Genomic DNA, 22,511 nt, shown 5'->3' with positions numbered 1-22,511 from the left:
ATATTTTTTGTTTCTTCAATACCAAAAACTGTACATAATCTTTTAGGTCACTCGACAATCATTTCGTTTTGAGTTTCTATTTTCATCCAAAACAAAAACAATGTTTGTGAGTGTCAACTAATATTCTTAAAAGTAAAAATATGAAAATATATTTAATAAAAAGTGTTGCACGATTGATTAACAAAATGACTGGTTAAAAAAAAGGCTAGCTAGAGTTTTTTTGGGGCCCACTGTTCAAAAAATTAGTAATACCAATTTGGCGTTTTCTATTTAGACCTTTTGACAACAAATGAATACTATTCACATGGCAACAGAGATTACTAAACATGTTGTGATGTTTTGCTTTGCTTTGCTATAGCAACACAAAACACACAACAAAAATGATTGTCAAACTGGCTCTAAATTATTCCCTTTTTTTGTTTAATCTCTTATCTTTCGACCATACATGTTCATAACAAACTCAATTAATCATACAAAAAACTAATTCTAATAAAGACCATTCTTGACATTACGTACCATGTGTATATACATGGACGGAGCCAATGAAGGCCTACGGGGGGCACGTGCCCCCCTGAGTTGGTCAACAACCTATAATATATGTGGTAATTTTTAAAAAAAATTTCATATATATGAAAAAATTTATACAGTGCCCCCCCTCAAATTTTTAGTTCCTAAAATTATATTTTTATTTTTTCTTTTCTTTTATTCTTCGCATTCCTTAAAATTCCTTAGTAAAAAAAGTCAATTTTTTCTTCCTTAATTGAAACTTTTCAACTATTTCCTTTTAAAGTTCTTTCATTTTTCTTTCCTTTTATATTTTAATAATTTTTTTCTTCTTTGTCTTTTGAATTTTATAGTTGTTATATATATATATATATATATTTGACAGCGTGTCCCCCTCACTTGAAATCCTGACTCTGTCACTGTGTATACAAGTAAATTATCATGAAGGTGAGCCATGATGCTACGGTAAGATTATTCTATTATGACATGTAGGGTCGGAGCCAGAATTTTAGTTTAGGGGGGTACAATGTTAAGAAAAAAAAAATTATTTAAAGAGTAGAAGGGAAAAAAATAAGAAAAAGGAAAAAAAGGTAAGAAAAATGACAACTTAAAAATGAAACAATTAAAATTTATATTAACAAGGAAAATTTAACTTTTTTTAAAGGAATTTGAAGAGTAAATTAGGAAAAAATTAGAAAAATAAGAGATAATTTTAAAAATTAATAATTTTAGAGGGGACATTATATAAAAAAATTCAAGAGTAAGACAGGGCAAGTGTTCCCAGGCATACACTGGCTTTACCTTGACGTGAAAGTCATGAGTTTGAAACAAGAAAACATTGAGAACTGAAACTTAAAGTTTGAAACAAGAAAATAGTATTCACGTATGACATATGTCTAATCCTCCCAATACTTTCGAGGGACAAAAATCAGCTACTTTTTCCTTCGAAAGGAGAGCTGATCATTACATGAAACCTAATTAATCTTTGTTATATATCCTAAGAGCATCTCAAATTGCTGTTGCCCGAAGTAATTCTTCCATCAAAAAATTAGTTTCGGTTTTGAATAAAATTATAAAATGGTTGTGCTCTCCTTGTCAGAAGTTAATAGTGCTTATCATACTTTAGATTATGATTCGATATGCATTATTTTTTCTGAGGTAAATATCAAATTTCAAAAAAAATCAAATACCATGTACCGGTCCGTGGATTTTTAAAAAACACCATTGACCTTCTGAGGCTAATATCAAATTTCAAAAAAAATCAAATACCATGTCTCGGTCCTGTGGATTTAAAAAAAAAAACCATTGACCTTCTGAGGTTAATATCATACAAAAAATTAATTCTAATAAAGACCATTCTTGACACTATGTACCATGTAAATTATCATGAGGGTGAGCCATGATGATACGGTAAGATTATTCTATTGTGACGTGAACTAGAATTTTAGTTTAGGGGGGCACAATGTTAAGGAAAAAAAAAAATTATTTAAGGAGTAGAAGGGAAAAAAATAAGAAAAAGGCTAAAAAAAAAAAAAAAAAAAAAAAAAAAGTAAGAAAAATGACAACTTAAAAAGGAAACCATTAAAGTTTATATTAATAAGGAAATTTAACTTTTTTTAAAAAAAAGAATTTGAAGAGTAAATTAGGAAAAAACTAAAAAAATAAGTGATAATTTTAAAAACTAATAATTTTAGGGGGGACATTATATACAAAATTTCAAGGGCCGGGCCAGGCCAGGGCAAGTTACCCTGGCCATACACTGGCTCGACTCCTGGTGACGTGGAAGTCATGAACTTGAAACACGAACACATTGAGAATTGGAAGTCCAAATTTGAAACGGTACATATGTCTAACCCTCCCAACACTTTCAAGAGACAAAAACCCTCTACCCTTTCCTTTGAAAGGAGAGCTGATCATTACATGAAACCTAATTAATCTTTATTACAATTATAATATAAAAACCAAATCAATCTAATCATCACAGAACTAAGTGGGCTTCAAGGCTCATGAAGAAATTAAAAAGAAAAAGTACTGAAGCAACTCTAGGAAGTACCTAATAAAAGTTCGAGCACTTGGACATGAATTATTTGAAATGATAATGTATACAATTGAAGGTGTTTAATGTGATAACAAGCATAAAGAGTCCAAAAATAGAGTACTTCACTGTGAAGTTTTCCGCCCTTTAGAATGCAACTTTAAAGTGAGATGTGAGGACTCTATAAAAGAGTTAGGTACAAGTCTTCTGTATAATTTAAAAACGACTGATATTTTACAAACTATTCTCTCACTCTCCTTTTACATTTTTGCTTTCTGAAAGTACTTTCTTACATGATGCAGAAAGAACATTTCATACTGCCAATAAGTTGACAATTTAGGTAAATTAAGTATATTTACTTGTCTTTTGTTGACTAATATAATATAAACTTACAGTTTAATGCTTAATATACAAAGTGCTTATATGTCAGCTTCCTCTTCCTCAATGCCTATTTTATTCCTCAACCAGTGATTTCGCAAAAACAAATCATTCCAATAATAATTAATTATCACCACATATTATAATTTAATGATACTTTCTCAACTTTTAAAGAAGATTGTTGAGCTTTCAAGTATCCCATAAAAAAATAAAAAATAAAGGTTTGGCATTTAAATATATTTCTTGCCAAATATAACTTAATAATAATAATTAATTAATTATCTTTTAGGAACAGTGCCTCAATTCCAATTTTAGGAGATATATATATATATATATATATATATATATATATATAATTAAAGTAAAAATGCATAGTTTCATTTTTTCAATATAGTATATATATAAGTCCATTATACATGCTTATATATCAGTTCTCACTTTTGTGATTTTCATAACAAAAGATATTCAATATTGTTATCTTGTTCATCCCAAATGTAACTTAGTAAGTCTAACATAATAATATAATATATCAAGTTTAATTTCTAACACAATGTTCCATTACATAGGAACAGTTTCAATAGATACAGGAACCTTTGGGGTAGGTTATTCTCTTTAATTTTGATTATATATGAGGAACTCAAAATAAATAGAAAACAATTAGTTTTTTATTTTTATTTTTTATATAATTAAGAATCAACACGTCTGTTAGCCCACTTTAGACTTCCGACTATTTACAAAATTATTTTAAGTTCAGGCTTCACCTTTGGTGAGTATCGAAACGAATATCTAATGTCAACTTAGTCTGTCCAAACATGTTTCTATTTTTATTTGAAAGATCAAAACTAATTAACTACCATTTAAATTAAAAAAAAAAAAAAAAAAAACTTTTAACTCACTACATTCAAATTAATTGCTATCTATGTGATTCCAATTTGTATGATGCACGATGATTGTATTATATATGTATTCTAGTATTCCCAAGAAGTTGTTCTCACAAAGATTCTCTAAAATGTGATCTGATCATGTATTTTATAATTTGTTCAGGTTGGCTTTTATATACCTACATGGAAAGCTTTGTGGTGTCTTCTCAGCCCACCCCCAATGATTTGTATTAAATAAGTTCAGAAGAGAGCTTTTTATTTAAAACCTTTTGAAATAACACAATAATGACAGTTTATATCATCAAGTATCATTGTGAACAAATAAAAGTAATGTCTAGTGTGACAAGAGGGATAAAAATAATAATTATAATACTAGCAATCTTTCGAAAGCTTGAAGCACACTTCACAAGTCATGGTTATTGTAAGGAATGAAATGTGAACTTTGTATCATCCATCCACTCAATTCAATTGGACAAAACTATACACACACAGTATCAGAATGGCATCATGTTTATATATTGTTACATATCATCAATTATAAGTTAAAAAGCTTGATTAGACAGAAGAAGGGATGCCCACGACTTTTTTCTATAAAAAATTTAAAATAAAATAAAGAAAGAAAAGGAAAAGAAAGATAAAGAAACTACGAATTTAGGTAAAAGAGACAAAAAAAGAAAAAAAAAAAAAAAGAAAAAAGAAAAAGAGAAGAAGAAGATATATATAATATATACACGCACATAGATATATTGTTATCCACTAATATCAAAGTAATGGAATACAAGTTTCATAGTGACATTTGATATTTTTTTTTTTAAGGGAAAATGATTAAAAAAAACTGTGTAAGCCAATTTATTCCATCTATTTGACATGAAACTTTAATTTTGTGGTTTGGTTTGGGAATGATCATAGTAGAATCTCACTGGACAATAACTTATTCGGCTGAAGAGTTTGTTGTGTTTCTTCAACCCAAAAGGCACGAATCTATTCATTGCCAATCATCTAGTAGATTCCTACACCCAAAGTACAATTAGTAGGAGACTAGGAGCTAATGATTTAATATAATTTAATAAACCAATTGTCTTAAAAATGTTGATGAAAATTCTTTGAAGTGAGGAAATTATTCTTACGTAGGTCAAGAATGCTGAAGTTAACATTCAAAAGAGAATCTAAGCAACACGAAAGATTCTTCTTTCCTAGTGAGATTAAGAGAGGGAAGGCAAAAACTAGTACCAGGTAGCTCGAGCTCGGGAGTAGATGGTCTGTCTTTTAATGATTGATTATTTCTGTTATTTATACTAGTTCTTTCAGTTAAGGACCTCCGATTACGAGGATAGTTCCTCTTTTAACTATAGGTCTAATGGTCATGCCTCTGACAGATGGGACACCGGTAGGTGGCCCAAGGCGGTTAATATCTCGGTTTGAGGGAAGGGTCACCTCCTACATTTTATGTGGGTCATATCGGCAGGTTGGTGCATTTAATGCACCATCTGCCCTCTGGTAGGAGCTTGGTCCCAAGTAACAATCATCCTTTCCATCTCATGCTAACCTATCCTCGAGGCGTTTTCTTAGATTCCAGCCACCTATCTACTATACCTCAAATTCCTGATGCTAGAAATTGGGGAGAGAGGTCTCTTGGGGCTCTGCCTTCCAGACTCCACGAGACCACTGTCCCTGCTACGTACTCAGAGTCTCATAAGTAGGCGGACTCGAGATGAGAGGTCTCTTTTCAAGATCGAAGCTATGTCTGCAGGAGAGAGCTTCGAGGTCAATATAGGAGGTGGAACCCATCCTACTGGAGAGGAGTACCTCCACATAAGAGAGAATGGTGGTGACTCCTTCCTCGTACGGGGTTTGCAATTCGGGGATTAGTAGCTCGAGATCACTTAATCCATTTCAGAAGAGTGCCAGGCAGGAACTGGCGTGGTCTAACCAGCAATGACCAAGTATAATATTTTAATTTTTCTGGACGTATATTATAATCTACAGTAATGTTTAGTTGCTATCCCTAAACATCCAGAAAAAACCCAATTGAAGTGCATTCAACATATTTTTATTTTTTTCTCCCTAAGAAAAATCAATGGTTTTTTTTGAGTTAAATCTCATAATTTTGCATCAGTTTTGACATTGGTCCTTTTATTAAAAAGTATTAGACATTGATCCTATTTTTTAACATTTCAATTAGTCAACACACCATCCATCAAACCACGTTACAATTGAGAGTGCCTTTTTTTTTTAATATAAAATTTCAAAATTATCCCTTTGATTAAACTCTCGGGGCATGATTTTAGCTGTCACCTCTTTCTTCATATAGGAACTTTCCATGCAATATAAAAAAAAATTCTTTTCCAGCAATATAAATAAAAATTTGGTTGGATTATGAGAAAATACAAAAACTCTTGTCATTCCAAATATAAAGTTCATTTTAAGAAATTGTTGTCAAACTTCAATGGAATAACTTTACCCAATAAAAAAAATAGACATCATTGTTTACCATATGTAATCCATCTACTGTTTCAGTGAAAGTCAATTAAATTTTTTTATATATATTTTGTTTTCATTTACACCATTAAAGTACAAGGCATTGATCAAACAAAACAGTGAGACCCCTGAAACAAGAAACAACTTAACGGAAAATAAAAAAATTAAAAAAAAACTCAAGGTTCAATTTGGAGAACTAACACCAAGGATCTCACAATCTGAATTTTTTTAAGATTGCATAAGTCAAAACTTGATTGAAGATTACATTTTGAAGTTGTGAATGACCGACGAATGAGAACGAGTTGCAGCCAACAAGACAGAGGTAAGGTTTTGATGGTAGCCAGGGAAGCTATTTTTGGAATTTAGGGTTCAGTTATGGTAGTTTGGCAGAAAATAAATTAAAGGTATTTTTAGAATTTAAAGAAAATGCACTTTTAAAGTTAAAGTTGTTTTATTGGCTAACTAAAATATATAAAAATAGGATTAATTTCTAATGTTTTTTTTTTAAAAGGGACCATTGTCAAAACCTATACAAAATTATGGAATTAAACTAAAAAAAACCCCAAAAAACAATTGTGCAGATTAGTAAATATTTCTTCCTTCCATCTTAGCAATTAAAATTCAAACCCTTGAATGAATGTCAAATCTCAAATTCATTAGTTGTGAATTGAATTTGGGTACTATTATTAACCTGAATAAATGGTAGGGCAAATTTAATACATTTACCTGGTGATCCATTAGGTTACAATGCTTAAAAATGGAGGCCAATATTTTTGGGTTTAGCAAGCCCATTTGGGCCTGGACAAGTATCTTAGGCAGTCTAGGCTCTGAACTCAGGCCAGCCCAATGTGATCTCACTATCTGAGGCTAAAGCCCTATCATATGAATTATGGGCTTGCCCGAGCCCAACCTGACTAGTAAATAATCTTTCCTTGCTTTATTCTTCAACAAAACCTACTTTACTTTCAAACAGTTTTTTTCACCTTTTTCTTTTTTGTCTGGTAAATTTTTTCATTTTTTTTTTTTTACCATAACCACTTTAAATGTTTTTGAATTGTAGTCAAGAGTTAGAAATATTTTATTCGTGAAGGGCAAACTTGTTCTTCTAATTTGAAATCTTAATCACCATTAATTTAAGACATTTAACCTTTTTTCTAAATAATTAACATAGAAAACATTAACAGATCAAATAACTTAACAAAACTTTACTCAAAATTTAAATATTAAAATTACACTCTCTAATTAAGATTAAAATTACATATTACATAATGTGTTTGTATTATAGTAAGGTATTACCAAAATGTGGGGGCTAAAACCAAATGGGACGGTGTAATAATTTGCATTCCACAAAAGCACCCTGCACTATGTTTCATTTTGTTAATAAAGAAAATGACACAATTATCCCTAGAAAGTAAAGTGTAGAAGTCAAGATGTCAATATAAAGTTCCATTTCCTACCCATCTTCTCAAGTTCCATTTCCTACCCATCTTCTCATTTCTTTCTGTGAGTTTCTAAACTTCCACAACCCCTGAAAATAATTAGGAATTTTTTTATTTTTATTTTTTTTGAGTTATGTGTTTGTTTCTCTTATATGTAAATTTATTAATAGGCTCGTGTCGTCCTTGTAACAATCTTACGGTTGCACCAAGGCTGCCCTTGTACATATGTATAGTACATTAAAAGGGAGTTCATTTCTATTTTTTGTTGCAGCTGGCACTAGTGGCAAGCTATGTAGCTTTAACTCCTGGAGGGTACTGGGAGTCAGTGTTGCCAAACACTCCTATGCCAAAAGCCAGCATGGATCTTCTGCACCCTGGTTTGTCTTATAATATTTTTGTTGCCAAATCAGCAAAAAACATAAACAATTGACAGAAACATATTTGATAACGTTGTCACGTTTTGTACAATTGTACAGTATCTGAGTAAGAAAAATGTCCAAATTGGAGGAAATCAACAATTCATTTTCTTTACTGAACATCACTTATATATATATATATATATAGAGAGAGAGAGAGAGAGAGAGAGAGATCCAGCATTTTTTTTTCCCAAAAACTTAAGGCTCCCTTGCCCTTAGATTTATACATTCATCAGTTACTTATCCCCCTTTTAAGCTTAGACTAAGAATTGAAATCATCCCAAGCATTTTGTTCAATCTACATCTCAGTCCATTGGAGTCATTTACTTATTTCTTGGTCGAAAAAATGGAGGGAAAATATTGTAACAAAACCTGAAGGGATTTTCAATACTACACTTTCCACAAGCCTAGGGGGGCAGTAAATTCAGCTCTCCCAAATTTTTAAACAATAGCAAAAATAAGACGAAACTTTTCTAAACTAGGTTAACAAGATGATAAAATTGCATAAGAAAAAAGCATAAATAATATATAGATGGTAAATTGGTAATCAATAATCGGGAAAAAAAAAAATGGTAATAAAAAAATTCTAAGGCCAAATTAAAAAGGGAGCCCTATCTGTGAGATGTACAGGTTTCGAAAGAATAATGTATGCACACCAGCACGTGGAATATATTTATTTTTCCTGTTGCTAATTTGCAGAACGGATTGAAGAGGAGAGCAGTTGGATGAGATTAGGGAAAGGAACCGCAGGAAAGGACTCACCTCTTTTCTTCTTGGAAAATGACATGAAACCCGGCATGATGATGAACTTGCACTTCACAAAAACCGCGAATGCAGCTCCTTTCCTACCTCGTCAGATTGCTGAATCAATACCCTTCTCTTCCAATAAGATGCAACAAATTTTGAATCAATTTTCGGTGAAATCCAACTCGATGGAGGCTGATATAATGAAGACAACAATCAAAGGGTGCGAGAAGCCTGCAATGGAAGGAGAGGAGAAGTATTGCACGACTTCGTTTCAAACTCAACTCCAGAAGTATAGCATTGCAGGAGCAAAGATGGTGGGTGAGGATGCAGTGGTGTGCCATAACCAAAACTATCCATATGCTGTGTTTTACTGCCACAAAATACATGCCACCAAAGCCTACATCGTTTCCTTGGTGGGCGCAGACGGGACAAGAGCTAAAGCAGTAGCCGCGTGCCATGCTGATACATCAGAATGGAACCCGAAGCATTTGGCCTTCCAAGTGCTCAAGGTTAAACTGGGGACTACTATACCTATCTGTCATTTCCTTAACGAGGATGATATCGTCTGGGTTGCTAATCAGAATTTGATCTGCAAAACATACACAATATTCCATCCACCAGTACTCATTTGGTGTGTGTGAGTTTATATCGTGACAGTTTGAGCCTAACCCCGGTTAGGGACATATTATAGGTGTGTACGTGTGTTTGTTTGAACTTTCGAAAAAATGTTATGATGCATATGTTATGGAACAAGACGAGTATCTGTGTGATGCATCGTTTTATAGAATAAGAGATATTTTCATCTTTGTGCTATTTCTGTATTCAGTATGGCAGAGTGTCTAATGTAACAAATATTACATTAGACTACAATCTTAAAACAAAGCCCTTATTTGACTAACAACTAAAATTTTCTGTAAGGCTCTGTTTGCAGATTTAGTGGAGCAAAAGAAGATGCAATGTAAAGAAAAATATATATTTGCTCTTGAACATATTTTGAGAAAATTCTACTACATTTTATTTAACCAAAACAGAACCACTAGGGTAATTGCTTTTCTTGCTATTTTCCTCTTCTTTTTCCAGTTTACCCACTGTATCAGCCAACCAAACAGAGTCTATAATTGAAACAAGGTTAAATTATTGAGCAAACAAAGGAAAATCATAACAGGTTTCTTGCAACGACACTAATTAACCAATGTTCCGGATAAGTTAGAAAATCAATATACCAGGTAAGAAGAGAGTATTGCTAGATATAATAATAATTTGAATTCATCATGCTCATTTATAAATGAGATTATTTGGTGTAAAAAAAGGCTATGAGACCTTCACCTTAGCTGGTCAAGAAATCTACTAGAAAAAAAGAAAAAAGAAAAAAAGAAAAAGAAAAATAAGATTGAAGACATATAATCACAAAGGTTTCAAATTCAACCACCAAGGCTCCAATTTTTTTTTTTTTTTTTTACCATGCTTGCAAATCAATAAAAGAAAATATACATATATGTCTTGTGTCTGTGTGTGAACAAGAACCATATTTTTTACAACCCACAATGCTTCAAGTATTAGAAAAAGGATCAATATGTCTTTGTGTAATTTATCAATTCAATTCAACTCTAAATGGAAAGTCAATAACATAAACCATTATAGTAACATAAAAATAAGCATATTAGAGGACACCCTTCATGTAAGTAGCACAGTTATACTGTTTGATTATTAACAAGAAAATATGAAAATTTAAAATGACTCAGGATTGCAACACAACACTAAGCAATCAATACAAGCCAAGTAAATCAGCATTCTCTGTGGGTAGACACAATTCAGTTGCCAGGTAAACTGATTTTGGATGATAAAGGAATTGAAGAAAACAATCCATAGTCAACTTCTCTGTTTTCTTTCTTTCTTTCTTCTTTTTTTGGTTCATGTCAAGAAACGAAGCCATTATCAAACAAAAAAGTTTCATCCAATATTGGAATTTAATAGATCGCTCTAGCAAAACCTTTCAAAGTTCCATCATCACAATTAACCATAAAACTCTAGTAAGAAGGAAAAAAAAAAAAAAAAAAAAAAAATTGGGAATCCACTTAGAAATTCACAATAGTAAGACAATCTCCAACGAAAATGGGAGAAGCTTCCTGATTTCAGTTTCTCTGTGGTCAAACATCACAACTGCAATAAAGATGGTTGCATAAAGAAAGATGAGAGCACCTTTCCATCTACTAGAAAAGGAAGCAGCCTACATCTGAAAACCAAATGAGTAGATGAGAATATTCTTTGATACATATATAAAATGACAGCCATAAATGCTAGGCCATACCAGATGGTAAGTCATGACCACTAGCACATAGGCCTGTCAAAGGATTGGATTTTAAACCGAATCCGGTCCAGTAAATTGGATATGGATGGATTGAATATTTAATCCAATTAACAATTTGAATATGATAATCCGATAAATTAACAAATCGTATACAATTATGGTCAATCCGATAATAATCCAACCAACCAAATATAATATGCTATACATATATTATGTTTCATTCAATTGGTGTGCAATAGAAAATGTTATTCGTGCAGTTGTTAATAATGTATAGTACTGGAACACTTAATTATTTTAGTTTTTTTCATTTTTTAATAATATTATTTCTTTTTTCTCCAAGTAAGAATCAATTGACTGATTTTTACTAAGGTAACTTTTTCTAATTTATATTTTGAAATTTCAACAAAAATTACACCTCTTAACAAATTGAATTCTAGGATTAAATATTTGATAAACAGTATAATTAGGCATGGATTCAATGACGGATACTCTGTCCCAAAAAGCTGCAAGACACCGACCTTATTTATAGGCAAACAGAACCTAATACTAATTAAAAGGAAAAATTGCAAACTACTCATATTCATTATAATAAGGAAAATTCTAAAACCTATCTGTCCTTACTCCTCCAAGCATAGGTTAGAGTCACGTGCGGCTCATGCATACCAGACAGATATTGATCTCCACCAGAAGCCCAACTACGAGCATGATTCTGGCAGTGGTGTTGATTAGCATAACTGCACTTCAATAGGAATAATCATACAGTAAGGCCAGTATTGGCACAAACAAGTGCATTGTTGGTGTGCCTTTGTAGCACTCAAATTGTAGAAAACACTTGCTGCTTAATTGTGAAAGAATACCTTGAGCCTATCATACTTTTTGCATGATGTTAATTGTCATACTTTTCGCATGTGCAAATAAAATACTTTTAGGATGAACATCAACATTATATATTTAATTTAACTATTCTCTATTTTACAAAGTGAAAATGCTAAGTTTTTTTTTAATGGTTGATTTAAGCGAAACATTTTTTAGTAAGAATATTGTTGATGTATTGGAGGAAACTAAAGAAAAATAACAAATTTTTGCCACCAATTTTTTTCCAAGTAAGAATTCGCAGACTCTTCACCAACTCAAACGCTGGAATAGATGAAGAGGAGTAAAAAACATTCAAATCAAATTTCAAAGTTGCTCACCTACGTTTTTTTTTTGTTTTTTCAAACATGTACGTTTTTTTTTTGTTTTTTCAAACATGTAGATCAGTATATTACTATCAAAATGTACTTCTGATTCCTGTGTTAATATCTTAAATCAAATTTTAAGAGATTCTAATTAATATCTTAAATTAAATATGACGGTCAACTAAACTTGTGATGAAAATTCTCTCTCTCAAACAACCTTACTAGACATGGAGAATTCAACTCCTTATTGTAGAAGGCTCACTTTGTCGCAAATCAATGACATCACCATCCTCAGGCAGGCGATTGGCTTATTATGACACTCCGTCTTTATTTTAGACCTTCAAAGATTGGATTCCACACTACGTTGGTAAATCAACATGATTTCTAGGTTCCGTGAAGCTAAATTTACTTTGTTTATTCTTCTGGTTAGGGCACCCTCTGTGCAGTTTCCAGTCAAGAAACTGTCTGCAGTCTGCCCAACTTCCTCCCACGAGTATTTAGTAAGTGTAGTTTCTAGAGTGGCCTTTAATTCACTAACCCACATGAATCATCATGTACCTTCTGTTTTGATTCAAAGCACAGACTAGAATGATCTCTCCATGTCATCAACTGCATTTAGGAAATATATCCTCTACAGTTCTACTTTTCAACAGAAAGGACAAGATGAAACATGGTCTAGTTACAAGTAGTCCAGAGAAGGCATCTTCTTCTCTTCCTACACCTTTTGTCACCATCCCTAGCTATTAATCATTAAGTCTCATTTGGGTGAAGGCAGAGGTACAAGGACAAGTGGGAGATAGTGGAATAAAGCGTTTTTGTTAGGCAGCAAGTGGAACTCTCAAGCCGGCAAGCCCCCCACTTTATCACAATTAGCTCTAATGACACTTGGAGAGCAGTGTCTTTTACCCACATTAGTGATTAAACACCAGAAAGCTAATACATTTCTTCAAAAGTAAGACTAGCCTATACTACTGGATGTCCATGCTTACCTGTGAACTCCAATACTAGTAATCTTTCAAATAAAAGGAAGGAAGGTTCACATTGTTGTCCTTGTCCTCTACTCCATAATTGTCTTTCTCTAACTTTCTAAACTGTCTTTTATTTGTTAATTTTGTTTCTTGTTCGCGAACACTCTCCCCCACTCTTTTGGACATGATATTAATCATCCTTTAATTTTGTTCCTTTTACTGCGACACCTGTGATCTAGCACTTCAGTATATAGTTCAGAACAAAAGAATAAATATTAGAAGAATCATAAGTGTAAGTAAGCTTCCGGAGATACTTCTAAATCAACAATAATACCAGTCTCATCAGATTAATTTACAGCACTAATCTGAAATACTAATTTAAAATTCATATTGAAAGATCTCAAATTTAGAAAGCTAAACAACTTGCCCACGAAACGAGTTGTCCCCTCTCCATTTTGAGAGAATTTATTACATAGTCCGAACTATTGAATCCAGCCTATCACACATAAACACATAAGCAAAAAGTGAGTTCACGTTGATATACACACTTGTTTATGTGTCAGCACACCATTGGCCTGCACTACTTAATAATTTCTTTCATTTTGAGACGCTCGGGACCCACTCTTCATTTTTTAAGACCATTTCTGATGTGACCCACATGTCTCGCTCTCCATTTTGAAAATCAACTATGATACTATTTGTTTTGACCCACCCAACTTGCACGTTTAAGCAGCTTCAATTTGCTCACTGGATTAATATTCTTAACTGTGCAGACGTGTTTGGAGAAAAATTGTGAGCATCAAGGAGGGAAGGAATGTGGAAAGCAGATGCATTATTCTGCTCGCTGTCTAACACCAATGGTGGGGGTTTAGTGCTGAGGAATCATGTTGCTTCTTTCTTCTTCTGCTATGCTGTTCTAGTGCAGAAGTTGGGGAAGCTATGGTGGTCTGAGAAGGTCTGAATCTGTTGGGCAGATGGGGATATTTGGAGGTGATTGTCACATTATTGTGCGATTTCATCCATCTGATCCATTGTCGATGAATATATGTTCTCAAGGATATATTGAATCTTTGATTAGTTGTAAAGAGGGTTCTTGATTTGATAGATATATAAAAATGTTTTTGTTAACCTAAAAAAATAAAATGGAGGGAAAATTTAATGCGGTGATCCAATATATTTTTAGCCCATTAAGGCCTGGAAAAGTATCTAAAAAGCTCGATATCTCGAATAAAGCTTTCTACTACTTTAGTCGGGCTATAAGTTATGAAGGCTTGGATGAGCTAAGGTCAGACCAATGTAATCCCATTATCTGATTCAAAAGCCCAATTCAATTGAAATTCACCGAGATCAGATTGGGCTCGGACCAGCCCATAATACACTTCACTTGCATTTTTCCAGAAAATTGGATGAATACATTACAGGCTACTGATATAATGAGATCATATAAAAGAGCAATTAAAAGGGTAAAGAAAGATTCAAATTTTTATAATCAATACTGTAATAATGTGATATTCGTATTTCATTTTTATATTCTTCTCTTTATTTAATTTTATTAATAAAATAACAATCAATTTTCTCTTTAAAGTGAATTATTAGAATACTTTTGAGATAAAAAAAAAAAAAAAAAATTCCAAATAATTCTTAGCGACAATTATGTCATTAAAAAATAATAATAATAATTGGCAGTGGAAATATGGACGGACGGGCCTAGGAAATTATGGAGGGGGAAGGGGAGAGTAATAGCATAGGTATATAATTTTAAAACAAAATCGCATATAACACAAATAACATATCCATAATCGTTCTTGAGTGAAAGGATACAAAAATTAATGAGTAATGATAGGGAATCGAAAAAAAATTCTCGAATTATTACCGAATTTGATGTGGTTGGTCATAATTATCATTTGTTAAATAATTATTTTTTAAAAACTATTTAAGTAAATGAAGTAGGTGCTTGAATAGTTAGAATTTAGGATTCTTGTACCGACAAAGACCTTTCAATAGTTTTGCTTATCTGCTATCCAGTACAGTAGTGTATGCAATAATGTAAGACTCTACATTATTAAGTTGCTTATCTGCTATCCAGTACAGTAGGTGCTTGGAAAGTTGATTTTTCATAATTCAGGAGATAAATTATTAAGTTGTCGAGATCACGTGGTGGGGACTAAAAAAGAGATGTCTTCCAATTAACTATATCAACATTATTTGTTCTTTTAATTAAAAATATTTTTTAATGACTGGAGTCATGATTGCTCTAGACACCAATTAATATATCATAAATTCAGGGTTGAAAGCATTAAGATTGATCCAAGATTGATTATTACTGAACTGTCTCCGAGGACATAAAACAACTATAAAATTAAAAAGACATAAAAGAAGAAAATTATTCAAATATGCACGTAAAAAAGAAAAATTTTAAGAGTAAAAGTAGAAAACGAAAGAAAAAAAAAAAAAATATATATATATATATATATATATAAGAGAATTTTAAAAGGAAAAAGTTAAAGAGTTTCAATTTAAGGAAGGAAATTTTGATGAGTTTCAATTGAGGAAATTTAAGGAATTTGAAAAGTAAAAAGAGAAAATAACAAAAAAATAAAAAAAATAATTTTAAGAATCACAAAATTTAGGAGGTAATATATAATTTTTTTCACACCACATATATTATAGAGTGCGGACAACTCAAGGAGCACGTGCTCTCCCGGACTTTTATTGACTCCGTCCTTGAGTATCGGGCCCTTGGCATGACTGCAGTTCCCCACCAGGCACGTGGCCTTTAATGTTTTTGGGAATTGAGATAATAAAACACATGTGATGTGTTGCTTTTATTTTTTGTTTTGCATAAGTAGCAAATATCTGACTCCTTAAGCTATGTTTGGTCTAACATCAGGGAAAAAAGAAAAGAGAAGAAAAGAAAAAGAATGAAAAGAAGTACTGGTAAGGATAATAATGAGGAAAAAAGAAAGGACATGATAATTTTAACACTAATCATCTTTGGTGAGATAAATAAATAAAAAATTATTTTAATGAAATTTTTGCTACATTCTTTCACATTTGAAAGACGAATATACTTAGATAAAAAGGTGATAAAACAAATATTAAAATTGTGTTAAATACCATTCAAGTCCAAAGTACCAAGTTGAAAACAAAGATTGGAAAAATAATAACACCTACTCCTATTGTATCATTCATTTCTTTTTTCTTGTGTCAACCAAACTGCACCTTTACTCTTGACGGTAGGTTCGCTTATAAATAATGCAATATCCCACTTCACTTCTTTCCATATAATCTTTGATTTCAGGTTCTACTCTAATCTCTTTCATCATATATATATAGCTCTTTCTTGAAGCTTTAATGGAGTTCCATTTCCTACCCATCTTCGCATTTCTTTCAGTAAGTTTCTAAACTTCCATATATATATATTATATGAATAAGGACTAACCCGTGCACAATATTTCAGTCACTGCGAAGGTGGTGTTTTAAATTTAGAACCCATGAGCTCCCTGTTACAATAGGGGTAACATCAAGTTGCATCAAGGCCACCCTCATAGACATGTATAAATATAATATGGCTTTTTTTTTTTTTTTTTTTTTTTGAAAGGTATTGTATTTGTTTCTTCTTCTTTTTTGGGTAAATCTTGTATTTGTTTGTTGTTGAAACCATAGTATGAGAAATTGAGTGCATTTCTATTTTTTGTTGCAGCTGGCACTGGTGGCAATCCATGCAGCTCTGACTCCTGAAGCTTACTGGAAGTCAGTGTTGCCAAACACTCCTATGCCAAAAGCTATCATGGATCTTCTGCACCCTGGTTCATCTTATAATCTATACCGCTATTTCCACGTGATTTAATTGGGAAAATAAAAAAGAAAAAATAAAAAAAAGGATTGAAAAGATAATTTATTTAGCTGGATAAAAGGTTAATTTTGCTCTTTTAATGTCTAAAATTGACACCAAACATTTTACGTGCAATTCAGTAAAATAATACATTATTGATTCTAAGTTAGACTGAAGTCGTCACTAACAAGAGAGATAAGTGATATTATAAAATCAACATGGCCTATTTAAGAGATATTGATAAATCGCAGGAGAGGTAGGTAGAATTTATTTTTTTAAATTCAAAAATAAAATTTATAACTTAACCTTATATAATCTGATCACTCTTAACAGAATTCCAAAGGAACTGTAGGAGACATTACACCTGTATCTCCAAAAATTTAAAGTTTTCTTAGCCATAGATTAGCAAAAATTGTGAGATACATCCCCTCTCTGAGTCAACCATCAAATGAAACGAAAAGTTATGAAGTATATATCAGTATATGTGTATATACACACATTATATATATTCATCAGTTACTTATCCCCTTCTTCAAGGTTAGACCAAGGCTATGTTTGGTATAATAGGAGTAGGGAAAAATGGAAGAATCCTCCTATAGTGTTTGATTGATTAATGAGAGAAAAGAAAGAAAATGATGATCTTAACACTTGGTTTCAAAGGATTGATGGAATTGGAAGGAAATTAAAGAAAAGAAAAAAAATGAAAGGACTTGATTTTCATGTTTGGTTTGACATTGAGGCCATGAAAATATATATATTATAAAAATAAAAAATAAAAGAGAGAGATTTTGAGTGATTGTTTGACCGTCCACATCTCTCATATATATGCTATCCTTCAGAAGATTTGGAGAGAAAATGTTACACTTAATTGATACTTTCATAATACTGAAAATAACTTTTAACATTTTAAAGAATAAAATTTGAAAGACAATTGAGTCCCATCTTAACATTAGGGCATGATATTTAAATTAGTCAAAATAGTTTCCTCTCTCTCTTTATCATTTCCTTTCTATTTATTCATAGTTTATCAACACATGAATAAAAGGTATTGTTGTACTCTATATTTTCTCATAACTAATGTTATATTTACTCTTCATTTTTGTCATATATGTCTATCCAAACGAACTCTTAATTATATTTTTCATGAATTTATCAGCATACTCTTTGACATACAATTAAAATATATATATATATGGCTAAGAAGGATAAGACAAACTTAAAAGATTGTGCTTAATTAACATCATTCAAGTCAAAAAGACAACATAAACACAAAGAAAAGGTTAAAGACCTAACACTCTCATATGGTATTTAGATTTTATCTTTTTATAAAACTAATGACAAAATCAGAATTAAAGTTTAATTAAACTTTATAATTTTTTCCTTCCATTTCCTCTTATTTTTAAAATGAGGGCAAACCTACTCATCGTGGTGCCTAATTTATATCCCTCCAAATTCCTTATTTTTTTTTCTTTTTCTTCCAAAATTTTATACCAAACACAATACATCATTTACTTGTATTTTATTCGAGTCATTTACTCCCTTATGTCATGGTTAAAAAATGGAGGAAAAATATAATAATAATAATTGTAAGAAAACCTCATGTGTAAAGGTTGATGCATGCAGGGAAAAGAAAGGCAGGAGTTGGCACCAATATTGACATAGACATCAGCAATATTGTACGTTACTATGAAGCTGCTAGTGATAATGAGGATCAATTTCATGACACCACCAACGTAGTTGCTTACTTCTTGGAAAATGACATGAAGCCCGGCATGACCATGAACTTGCACTTCACAAAAAGCAAGAATGCAGCTACATTCCTACCTCGTCAGGTTGTCGAATCAATACCCTTCTCTTCCAATAAGATGCAACAAATCTTGGATCACTTTTCGGTGAAAACCTACTCCACGGAGGCTGATATAATGAAGCAAATAATCGAGCTCTGCGAGAAGCCTGGAATCGAAGGAGAGGAGAAGTACTGCGCGACTTCGTTGGAGTCAATAATAGATTTCAGCACATCCAAGCTCGGAAATTATAATAATGTGCAAGCAATCGCGACAATGGTGGAAAAAGAAACTGCTCAAGTCGAGAAGTACTATAGCATTGCAGGAGCAAAGATGGTGGGTGAGGATGCAGTGGTGTGCCATAAGCAAAACTATGAATATGCTGTGTTTTACTGCCACAAAACACGTGCTACCAAAGAATACATGGTTTCTTTGGTGGGTACTGGAGATGGTACAAAAGCTAAAGCAGTAGCAATATGCCACACTGATACGTCGCAATGGGATCCCAAGAATTTGGCATTCCAATGGCTCAAGGTTAAACCGGGGAATACTCTTCCTATCTGCCATTTCCTGAATGAGGATGATATTGTCTGGATTGCTAACTAGAATTCGATCTTAGTTGCATTCCACTAGTACTCTCCTTTGGGGTGTGTGTGTGTTTAAATTGTGACGGTTTGAGCCTCGCTAGCTAGCTGGGGAGATGCATGTATTATAAATGTGTACGTGTGTTTGTTTGAACTTTTGAAAAAAAAATATATATATATTAATGTATAATATGTTATGGAACAAGATATATATGAGTACTTTTCAAAATATATATATATATATATATGAGCATCAGTATGATGCATCATATAATAGAATAAGAGACATTTGTAAAAAATCTTTCCTTGCAACTTGCCAATTAAAATTCAAACCCTTGAATCATCATATATATTAGTTGTGAATTGAAATTGGATCCTCCAAGACAATTAACGAGTGAGGATACAAAAATATGGGGCTTAAAAATTTGTATGGGAAAATCAATGTTTCTAAATATTTGGGCCAGCCGAAGAGTTTTGCAGAATAATTGTATAATTTAGCTAATAAAAAATCAGTTTTTCCTATAGCAGTGCTCTCGTGAAAGGGTGCCTTGTTTATGGAATCTTGACCAAAGAGGGTTGGTAGATGATGCGAAGTGTGGTTTGTGTAATTTGGCTAATGAAACTGGGCTATGTTTGTTTGGATATAAAATATTTTATAGAAAAAATATATATTTTTTTATTTTTATTTTTTTGTTTGCTTGTCAAAAATTATACTAGAATATTTTCGAAGTAAAATATTTTATTAAAATCTAACAAAAATAAACTACTCATTAATTTGTATCTAGACCTTGTTAAAAAATAAAAATAAAATAAAATACCTTTAAAAGTAAAATGTTTTTTTGAGAAATATATTTTTTAAATGTCTTGTAATTCAGGTGATTTGGAAACTAAATACGTGTTCTCAGACTGCTCCAAGTTTGGGCTGTTGTTCCAAGCTGTACAGTGAATAGTGGGCCGGCTTTATTTTGGGTACACTTTGGAACACCAATTTTTGGTTCCAGAAATTGGCCCATTATTGCAAATTGTTCTTGCATTGTTGGACACGGTACAGCCCATGCCAAACAACTTCATCACCTCAACAGTGTCCATTTGCACCGTAGGGAACAAGGTAGAACAAGGTAGAGCATCCTCCAAACAGGCCTATAAGTCTATTAGGTTCAATTTCCTTAAAACTGAATATTGTTGGATTCAAACATGGTGTTGGCTTCAAGAATTGTGGAATGATGCCACAGATTACGCCATATAGATTGTTTAACAATTGGGCTATTCGACTGGACAGCCGACAAGAATTGTGGAATAACCCATTAAATTCCTCCACTGGAAACCACTTATTTACAGTGGAATCTTTGGCTACTTTATGTAATCTCTAAAGACATGCTTCTTTGGTTCAACTATAAAAATTCCTTTTGTTTAAAATTGTACACACAAATTTTGTATATATGCAAATAGAAACAAAATAAAGAGCAAATAGAATATTTTATTAATTTGTAAACAATTGGAGTACAATCATCTGTAATAATATTCTTTACAAAAAGAATGGTCCTCTGATTCGATCTCCTTTCTGTTGTTGGTTAGATCCAAGGGCTGCACGAGCTTATTCTTGAATCACTGTGGAATTTGATATAGAACGGCACATCGTTGGATGTGCTTGTTGTTGATCACCGTGGAATTTGATGAAGAACGGCACGTCGTTGAATGTGCTTGTTGTTGATCTCCGTAAAATTTGATGAAGAACGGCACGTCGTTGGATGTGCTTGATGTTCTTCGCTTTTGGGTTTAGATTCTGAATTTGTGTCTCTGACTTTTGAGTCTCTGATTTCTGGACTTCTGAATTCTGAATTTGTGTCATTTGTTTCTGAACTTCTGAATTCTGAATTTGTGTCCTTTGTTGAATTTGAGAAAGAACGGCACGTCTTTGGATGTATTTGTTGTTCTTCGTCTTCAGAGATGATTTGTTGAATTTGATGAAGAACGGCACAATTTTGGATGTACTTGTTGTTCTTCGCCTTCAGGTTTACCCTTTGGATTTCTGGCCTTCTAGATTTCTGATTCTCTCAATTTCTGGACCTTCTGGATTTCTAGACTCTGAATTTCTGTACCCCTCCCCCCCAGTCTTCTTCCCCAGGCCTCTATTTATAGGCTTTTTGAATTAATAGGATGATGACACGTGTCATCTCCTGATAAGGATAAAATCATAACTGGGCCGGGCCGGATAATTATCCTTAAATATAATTATTCTAAATATATTTTATTAGGAATAATTATCTTTATATTTAATCATCTGGGCTGGGCTAATTAAATAATTTAAGTGAACCAAGCTTGGGCCAATTAAATAAGTTAATTAAATATTAAGCCCATATTTCATAAGTCCATTTGTCAAAATCAAAGCCCACTAAAATTTTAGTGTCTACAAATTGCACCCACTTCAAATCTCAAGTTTGACAGGACTTGGTCTCCTTTTTCAAGTGGGACTTAAAGTATCCAACTTTCCTTTTCTTTTTTTTCTTTTTTTTCAAATTTGGATTGGAATTTGACTTTCTTATTTGAATTGAATTGTCCAAATCCCAATACAACGTGGAAGTATCTTGTTACCTATATATACCCTCAATATTGTAAGGTTTGACATCAATTCCAATATTCTCTAAAGACGTGTCAAATCACAACTTCTGAAGACTGTGTTGGATTACGGACTCTGCTTAAACACAAATAATTGGTATGTTTTTTTTTCTTTCTTCTTCAGTTTCTTCTTCTTCATTTTTTTTTTCTCTCCACGCTTGCTGGAGAATGAACTTTTTTTTTTTTTCTCTTTCCACGCTTGCTGGAGCCAAATTTTATTATTATTTTTTTTCTTCTCTCCACACTTGTTGGAGCAAAAAAATGTTTATTATTATTATTATTTTCTCTCCACGCTTGCTGGAGCAATTTTTTTTTTTTTTTTTTTTTTTTGTGGCTCTTCCACGTTTTTAGTCCCTTTGG

At 32.3% G+C, this 22,511-nt stretch overlaps 2 protein-coding genes across 2 annotated transcripts; both read left to right on the top strand.

The window, feature by feature from the left end:
* Positions 1 to 5,403: 5,403 nt before the first annotated feature.
* On the top strand, positions 5,404 to 14,429 carry LOC132281401 (BURP domain-containing protein 5-like). The gene is made up of 7 exons (XM_059783109.1): positions 5,404 to 5,640; positions 7,747 to 7,779; positions 7,987 to 8,092; positions 8,831 to 9,509; positions 12,795 to 12,864; positions 14,106 to 14,192; positions 14,253 to 14,429. Exons 1-7 carry the CDS (start codon positions 5,404 to 5,406, stop codon positions 14,427 to 14,429), a joined length of 1,389 nt encoding a protein of 462 aa, XP_059639092.1.
* A 2,094-nt stretch (positions 14,430 to 16,523) lies between these two features.
* On the top strand, positions 16,524 to 19,725 carry LOC132286109 (BURP domain-containing protein 3-like). Its single transcript, XM_059788373.1, has 4 exons — positions 16,524 to 16,568; positions 16,669 to 16,725; positions 17,036 to 17,141; positions 18,791 to 19,725. Exons 2-4 carry the CDS (start codon positions 16,687 to 16,689, stop codon positions 19,555 to 19,557), a joined length of 912 nt encoding a protein of 303 aa, XP_059644356.1. The 5' UTR covers positions 16,524 to 16,568; positions 16,669 to 16,686; the 3' UTR covers positions 19,558 to 19,725.
* Positions 19,726 to 22,511: the final 2,786 nt, after the last annotated feature.

The sequence above is a fragment of the Cornus florida genome, unplaced genomic scaffold (assembly GCF_030987335.1).
Source record: "Cornus florida cultivar Cherokee Brave unplaced genomic scaffold, ASM3098733v1 CherokeeBrave_3.0.0_Hap2_Chr11, whole genome shotgun sequence".
In the NCBI taxonomy this organism is placed as follows: domain Eukaryota; kingdom Viridiplantae; phylum Streptophyta; class Magnoliopsida; order Cornales; family Cornaceae; genus Cornus; species Cornus florida.
The sequence above is the reverse complement of the archived record's forward strand: the minus strand, read 5'-3'. Positions and strand labels throughout refer to the sequence as shown.